Here is an 8,713-nt window from a genome sequence, read left to right on the forward strand (position 1 = left end):
TTTGATAGTATATTTATATCAAGGCTGGTTTTTTAACCTCCTTGATTTATATATAGCACTCACTCATACCCGCCACATAGGCAAACAAATACACACGAGGGCACACAAATACACACGCGAACACAGACACGCACCGTAGATCTTGAGAGATGGAAGGTGAAACACAGAACGCACAGAACTCTATATACCAAATTGTAGTTTACACTATTAGTTGTCAGCCACAGGAAACGATCAAGCCCATTAAAAGTGAATTTCAGCTTACTTACCGGGTTGGTGTTAATTCCTCACATTACACGGTTGAGGTAGCAGAGCACAGTGTGCCCACGACCCCTTGTGTCGGATGGTGTCGTTGTATGGCCCAAATTCTTGAAGAATAGGTAGAAACTATAAATTGCATAACACCATTTCTCGGATTTTCTAGCTATATACTTAGAAATTATCGTGCGACCACCTCGGACACGAACGTGCGACCGGCTTTTTAGTGGGTGGAGAAGCGTTTCCCGCCAGTTACTGCTGAGTTTAGATTTGCGCGCAAGAGGTCACTGCCGGTCACGCACACACCGCAATGGAATCCTACCGCGCGGGTGTACTGGGATACTTCCTGACCGCGTGACTAAAGACAACAGTCTCTAGACAATGACAGCCACACGACTATCTAACTGTGTTACTCTTGTAGATCCAAAGCGGTTTAGAGGTTTCCAGACAATGCAATACTAACAAGCAAGGGACAAGCTTCCAGTCATTTGTTGGTTTGTTTAAGGGTAACAAATAAAACTAATTTTTCTTTCAGTTTTTTTAACAATGTTTTCTTAGTCCGGAAAGTCGGTCTTGCTCAAATCTGTACAAAATTACAATCAAAAAGAACATCATCGTAAAGTATACAATATCATTATGCCATAGATTTCTTTGTAAAACGCTGGTGTCAACCTCGTGTACCAAACTCCTGTGCCTCTTCAGCGTTTTCGTCTAAGAATGGGAAGGAGCTATTCGACGTCACGGCCTCTACATCCCAGCAGAAGGGGAAACATCGAAGTGACGTCACGGCCTCTACAACCCAGCAGATGGGGAAACATCGAGGTGACGTCACGCCCACTACAACCCAGCAGAAGGGGAAACATCGAGGTGACGTCACGCTCACTACAACCCAGCAGAAGGGAAGTGATCGAGATGGCGTCACGCCCTCTACTACCCAGCAGAAGGGGAAACATCGAGGTGACGTCACGGCCTCCACATCCCAGCAGAAGGGAGGAGGTCGAGGTGACGTCACGGCCTCTACATCCCAGCAGAAGGGGAAACATCGAGGTGACGTCACGTCCTCTACAACCCAGCAGAAGGGGAAACATCGAGGTGACGTCACGGCCTCCACATCCCAGCAGAAGGGAGGAGGTCGAGGTGACGTCACGCCCTCTACAACCCAGCAGAAGGGGAAACATCGAGGTGACGTCACGTCCTCTACAACCCAGCAGAAGGGGAAACATCGAGGTGACGTCACGGCCTCCACATCCCAGCAGAAGGGAGGAGGTCGAGGTGACGTCACGGCCTCTACATCCCAGCAGAAGGGAGGAGGTCGAGGTGACGTCACGCCCTCTACATCCCAGCAGAAGGGAAGTGATCGAGGTGACGTCACGCCCACTACAACCCAGCAGAAGGGGAAACATCGAGGTGACGTCACGCCCACTACAACCCAGCGGAAGGGAAGTGATCGAGATGGCGTCACGCCCTCTACTACCCAGCAGAAGGGAAGTGATCGAGGTGACGTCACGGCCTCCACATCCCAGCAGAAGTCTACAAACAAGCGAGGTGACCTGACGGCACAGAAGACTACCGCAGAAGAGGAGGCTATGGCGGCTATAAAGCGTCACTACATGGGTAAGTTAATGCGCCTCCATTTGCGGCATTTCTCACTCTTCTTCCCTTGTTGGTTGGACTGCTTTCCCACAACCCTTTGGTTTGATTTGATTTGATTTATTTATTCGGCTGCATAGTAACACATACAGCAAGGGCTACCCAACCAGCCTAAGGCTATTATAAAGGGCCCTTGAACATGTACAGCACTTCATAAGCTCCGCCTACATACGGGTATCAAAAACTAAAATGGAACAGTACCCCCATATTTAAACTGACACCAAAGACAGGCGCGAATTAACATGACTCCCCCAAAACACTTGATTAAATGTAAAAGTCTACTGAAATGGACGCTAGAATTACATTCCATATGTAAATTCCATATGTTGAATTGTTCCTGACAACTGTGAAACCGGTATGAAGGTTTGGTAGATCAGTTCATGTTAAGCAACAGAGCTTTAAAGCTGCAAATATTGCACTTTACAGGGGCATTCGACATCCCAATAAAAAGACTGGTAGAGCCAGCATGGAAGCGGCTGGTGAGAGCGGCGGACCCCCAACACGTATCGAACCTCAAACAACGGTTCATCGCGTCATCTGGACAGATGACGACTGTCCTCATCGGGAACATCCCTGAGATGACTACGGAACATTACGACAGGACAAGGGTTGACAGGTACAGGTACGAGGTCATCGGGGGCAATCATACCAGGATTGCGCTGCAGGAGATACTGCGTGACACTCCCGAAAAACTGGACGTCGCAAGTGTACACATGCATATTTACTGCGGCCTGCCCGATGACCTCGCCAAACGGGTTGGGATGGCCCATAATAATGTCATGAATTATTCAAAGCCAGAAACCACCCTTGACCAGCTGATCAGCATGAGAGCCAGTCTGTACAACAAGGCTGGCTTCACAAGGGCCGGTGACATGTCATCGGTGGAGCCACCAGCCGAGAAGAAAACCAAGGACGCGTGGAAGGAAGGACTGGCTGTCATGCTGCGCTGTGATGGAGACGAAGAAACTAAGCCGGTGAGTTTGATATCTTTAAGATTATCTATGAAACAAACTTAAGTTAATGTACTTTGAGAAAATACCAATTTTCCCCCGTATCCCCCCCTCCTCCATCATCATTTGTATTTTCTTGCCTGTTCTTCTATCAAACGAATTGGTCACACCCATTATTGATTCCTGGCCCATATCCAGTCCACCTCAAGTGTCGTTATACCCGCCTCACATTAGGCGCGATTCGATCGGAAGACTAGTTTACGAGCTCTAAATGACATTTTCGTGAGTAAGACGTCCGGTGTTCTCGCGATTTTTAGGGATCGTCGGCAATTTTCAGGAATCTTACGATGGTCGCGGTGCAGCGAAACATGTTCTTAACATAAGCGACAAGTCGCAGGAGATCTCGGAGATCGCAGAGCTCGTTACCGAGTCGCAGATCGTGCGTGCAAATCGTGCGTACCTCGCAAGGGTATCGGTCAATAGTCTTGCGTCAATCTAACGATTGAAGACCGATAGGCGAGCACAGACATAGTTATTAATCATCGAACGCAAATCGGATGGCGAACGCCCGTAAGTCGGGCGACGTTCACCCGACTTCCGATTGTTTACAAAAATTGATTTTTTTTTGGGAAAGTGAGGGTAATTCTAACATTGTGGCCCCTGTGGCAGTATGTAGGCTGGCTTTGTGACACAATTTCCTTTCTTGTGTCATTTCTATTATGCCCCCGTATTCCATTCATTGGTTAAAAAGATTCCGACAACAAAATACGCAACATTTATTGATCTCTTGCCTTTTTTGAGGAACGTTTTGTGTTCCCTTGTCCGCGTGCAAGAGGTCATGGGGGGTTCATTATCATAGATTTATTCACCGTCGATCGCACGAGGCTCGCTTATATGTGAGGGAAACAGATTTTGGGCGAAAAATACGCAAGACCATCTTAAGATCTTAAAATCAACCGACCTTCCTGCGATCGCGAAGTACGTCCGAAGATCGTATATAATGTGAGGCGGGTATTAAGCCCCGTTTACAAATCAATAATTCAGCTCGGCCGACTTGTCAGCGAGCTCCAAATGGGCATTTTCGGCCGGAGTATGACCGGCGTTTGGGCGATTACGCGGGCTTCGGGCGACTTTTAACAGCTCGTCCGTTGGGATTTAAACCTCCATGTGATGTCAGTTGTGCACCAAAAAAGCAGGAAAGACAATGACTGAACTTTCCGGAGGGAAACACCGAGCCCCGTCCAATTTGTGACGGTGCAGATTATTTGATAAAAAGTAAAGCCGATGCTCGGGCGATGTTGATTTTTGCCGAGCTCTGACCGATCTACAAATTCGGCCGGGGTCCGCATGAATTGTAAACGGGGCTTAAAGCCGTGCTTACAATTCATGCGGACGCCGGCCGAATTTGTAGCTCGGTCAGAGCTCGCCGAATTTCAACATCGGCCGAGCACCGGCTGTATTTTGTCGCTGAAAATCTGCCCCTTTACAAATGAACGGAGCCCGTCCGACGTCCGTCCAATACTACTGATTATAATTGTTTAATGAGATTGTACTATATCTTGAACAAGGACGAATTCAGAGCTGACTAACCTTGTAAAAAGCAAACATTGTATTAACTTTAATTTCTGAGTTGCGGAAAATATGTAGGATATGAGCGGAGTGGACGGGCACACTGAAAACAATAATATTAACAGGAATGTTATGATACACCAATCCAAAAACTACCACAAGAGCCAAAAAGTGAACAGACCAGTCTGATTCAGCATAATACAATAATTTTGACAAAGTAGGAATCGGGCGAACCTCGGTCGAAGGCTGGCAAAGGCCGTCCGAGTTTCAGCCTGGAAGCCTTCATACATGAAGAATATATGATCTCACACATCCAAACCAATAGCAAAAAATAAATGGGAAGTACTGTCTTGGTGTCCAATTGCCTTTCATTATTAAAGGTACGCAGCATTCTTAGAAAATTTTATACAGTAGTCTTTATTATCTTATATTACGGACCAAACTGTCTACTAAAGATGAAAGCCAAAAACAAAAGCATATGTTCAACACAGGTGTAAAATCGATTAGGTGACAGTTAAAATTCTGCCGGAGCCCTTCCAAGCTCCCACCGACAGTAGCACGACGCCCGCCCGAAGCGCACCCAACTTGTCAATGCCGGACGGAATATCGTCCGGTTATTGTAGGGAACCCGAGCGAGGCTGGCGCGACGCCGAAGAGTTCGGGCAAACTCCGACCGAAAAAAAGAGTCTAAAACCGTCGGGTTGCCGTCCGAGTATTGGCCAAGTCTTGGCCATTGCCTGGAAAAGCTCCACTCGAGCTACAGGCAACCCATTGACGAGCTCTCCGAGCTCAACAATCGCCGCCGAGGCCTCGCTAAAATTAAGCGCAGCTGCAAGTGCCCCGCAAACGTCGACCGAGCTGCTAAAAATCGTCCGAAGCCCGCGTAATCGCCTAAACGCCGGTCATACTCCGCCCGAAAATGCTGAATTCTTGATTTGTAAACGGGGCTTTACAGCCTCAGACATCGGAGTTTGTGTTACACGGACACGGTTCTTACGATAGTTTAAACAGATTGTTATTGTTATTGGGTGGGCAGCCAGTTGCTGAATTGCAAGTAGCTTACAATAGGCGGGGCTAAATCGCAAGGGTCTGGAGTGAGCTGCCATTCGGCGCCACTCAGGTGACCTCAATACGACAGTAATTGCCCCAGGTGCGGCCAAGGGACTGTATGTTTTGAACCACTCACACCTCACCATCGCACGTGTGGTAGGTTCTTAAATGTGCCTGGGGTATCTACTGATGCCATGCAATTACACGTCCTACAGGACATGGCGCATTGGTATTTAATGCTAATATTCTATCTTATCAACAGCGTAAACAACTCAACAATAGGCACAGACGTTCCATCAGTCTGGCTGAAATGCCGTGCGCAGTCTGGAACGGCATCACAGAGTTTGCCAAGAAGTGGGAGGAGAGGCGAATCCTAGGGCAAAAGAAGACAGAGTTAAAACCAACTCATTTGGGCTTCCTCGATGATGATGACGAGACTGCAAAGCAGGTGTCAACGTTACAAGGACTAAACAACGGCGAACTGGATTACAAAGAAGTCATGCAAACTTCGGTACGTCTTCTTTTTACAAGCTAGGGCTCACACACATATATGCTATTGGTTTCTGTATACATCACACTTTCACAGTTGCTCAAACCTCCCGAAGTTATTATTTTGAAGAAGATTGACAAAGTAATTCTTCGCAACATAGAATGTAGCAATGCATCCAACACAAGATTGTTCTCTGTATTTAAAGTTTCACATTACATGTATCTGGCGTGGACACGTAACGAGCGTTATCAATGGTATTTAGTAGACAACTTTGTATTGTGGTGCATTGAAAGTAGCAAAATACACTGCATTAAATAACACGATGAAAACCTTCCAGAAGGTATTTCATGCCAACCAGTGGTTGGATTATCGCAAAATGTTGAGATGGATCACATCGCGCGCCTGCAACAAAACCTATTCTGGATTATCCACTCCGATCAGTTTGATAGACATGCTAATGGATTATCGTATTATATCGTACAGGAAGCAAACAAATCAGAGAAAAAGAAAAACAAGCAGAAGATGAAAGCGGCCGCACTCCAGAAAGATGGTGACGGAGGAGCTGAGGAGTTGGATCCGGAGGGTGCCAAGAACGATAAGAACGACGGAGGAGATGATGAGTCCGATCTAGGGGGTCTGGAGCCGGAGGGTGCCAAGAAAGACAACGACGACAGGGGAGATGAGGATGCCGATGTCGATCTGCAGACTGAGAACAGAAACCTACTGGCGGTGAGTTCTCTTTTTCACAATCAGAATGGTTTAAAGGTTTAATTACATAAATAGGGTCGTGGGGTACTGCGCAGTGGCTGATACCTAGCCATACAAAATATGGGTAATTATTAGTGAGCGATTAGAGTTGGTTTACCTATCAGTTAAGTAGATATTATGTTCATGGGCGTCGGCCATAAAGTATGTTGTGTCCTTTATTATGATTGTTAGGAAGTCGCAAGTCTGCGGACAAAGACCAAGAGGCTAAGGGACGAAAAAACAGCGGTATCAGACATCTAAGTTTTGGAGGAATTGTTATAGTTTGCCAATTTTTATCACTGATACATTTCAAGATGCCCCGAATCAAAAGTATTCATGTTTTTGGTGTTATGATTGCTTACCTCTTGTTTCATTGGCATTGCTAAAATGAGGCTCTTCGTGGGATTTCCCACCTTTTTGAGTACTTAAGATATACCTGGTTATAAAAATGCTTATATCATGAACAAGAACGTGCTGTCGGCCAACCATATGTGAACGAAAGTAATGGTTAATAACATTCCATGGTTTCTTTTTGACAGAATGAAGATGGCACACTTGACAAAATACGGACAAGGTAAGAATCTACAAAGATATTTCTTACTATAATAATTCAAGAAAATCATTTGAATTTCGTCTGAAACACCATGCAGTGAATCACCTTTCAGAACCTTTTTGGAAGTTTCTGTAAAAGCCAGCCTCACATGTAAAGGATACTCGGTTTTCCACTTTCACAAGCAAGAAACATATCTACACCTACAGTGACTGTTTAATATTATTTAAAAAAGACAACGTTTGCTTTATCGAAAATAGAAGACATTGCCTGTCGGGAAAAAGACGTGGGTCGGCTATGCATCAACTTGTTTTATTACTGGATGGAATCATAAGAATAATAATTATAATACTGTTTATTTTGACAGCAACAAGAGGAAAAGCAGCGAGCAGGAACCTCCGTCGGTATGTTTAACTAATGTTCAGTACGAAGACAAAGACAGTAGTATTATGTGATTGTTAAAGAATCTTCAATTTCATTTACTTGATACGAAATGTGTACTGGATGTGATACATTTCGTTGTGATCATGTGAAGCATGCAAAATGTAACAATGACACAAGTCAATCATATGAAGTAATACAAACATTCATACAATCACGGTGCCAAAATGAAATAATAATGACCAATTAAGTTTGTGATCCACGCATTTTAACCAGTCTCTCTTTGGCACAGGCGCCCGTTAGGAAGTCACAACGGAGCGCAGCTCACGGGGTGAGTGCTACTTTATTGAATTATCTTGCAGAAGCTGCATGCCATTAATTTGCACTGAACTTGTGAAGAAACAGCCATTATCACTCACCTTTTTTTGTGTGAATTAGAAATGTTTCACAGTTATAAGATAGGTCAATTAGGTGGCATTATTTAGAACGTTTCTTAACTATTTCTAATTACGTGTCCACCGCTGCGAAAATTCGACTTCAGCTTACACACATCTTTGGGCCATTTTTTTTACAGGAGAGTCAGTACAAGGCTGACGACTTCGTTGTTGTACCTGGGAACGTGAACGACGGGGACGACATTGAGGCGTGGTTTGGGCGGGTTGTGTCTGTCAATCTTGCCCAAAAGAAGCTCCGGCTCGTGTGGTATGTGCCAGACAACCAAACTGGCATATACGAACGGGAAAAGAGCAACGGCCAGTCGCTCCCCGCGACCACCTGCGCCTTTCGTGATGTAGCCACAACCGTGGTGTTTGACAAGGACATGACCTTGCCCGTGGAGGAATGGGTGAAGGCAACAAATGCATGCCGTTAGATACATGTGTGTTGCAGAACGGAATATTCTTTTCCTTAAAAATCTCACTTTCTCACTCCTGACATTTAAAACTGCTATGAAAATCTATCTATAAAACAATCCGAGTCCCGTGTAGTAGCCACAAATATTGTTCTTATGTCATACTTATGACGCGAAAACGTTCGATACTGGTGTTCCGGACCGGGCCATAACTTCCGTAT

At 45.5% G+C, this 8,713-nt stretch overlaps 1 protein-coding gene across 1 annotated transcript in view; it reads left to right on the forward strand.

Moving 5' to 3' along the window:
* The window catches only part of LOC118421972, a 10,597-nt gene extending 2,084 nt beyond the window's left edge, over positions 1 to 8,513 (forward strand). Inside the window, exons 3-10 of the mRNA XM_035829475.1 lie at positions 958 to 1,869; positions 2,332 to 2,879; positions 5,737 to 5,985; positions 6,448 to 6,693; positions 7,251 to 7,285; positions 7,629 to 7,665; positions 7,935 to 7,973; positions 8,217 to 8,513. Coding sequence (XP_035685368.1) covers positions 958 to 1,869; positions 2,332 to 2,879; positions 5,737 to 5,985; positions 6,448 to 6,693; positions 7,251 to 7,285; positions 7,629 to 7,665; positions 7,935 to 7,973; positions 8,217 to 8,513 — 2,363 coding nt within the window. The remainder of the gene's footprint in view (positions 1 to 957; positions 1,870 to 2,331; positions 2,880 to 5,736; positions 5,986 to 6,447; positions 6,694 to 7,250; positions 7,286 to 7,628; positions 7,666 to 7,934; positions 7,974 to 8,216) is intronic.
* The last annotated feature ends 200 nt before the right edge of the window (positions 8,514 to 8,713 follow it).

This window comes from Branchiostoma floridae, chromosome 8, assembly GCF_000003815.2.
Source record: "Branchiostoma floridae strain S238N-H82 chromosome 8, Bfl_VNyyK, whole genome shotgun sequence".
Classification (NCBI taxonomy): Eukaryota; Metazoa; Chordata; class Leptocardii; order Amphioxiformes; family Branchiostomatidae; genus Branchiostoma; species Branchiostoma floridae.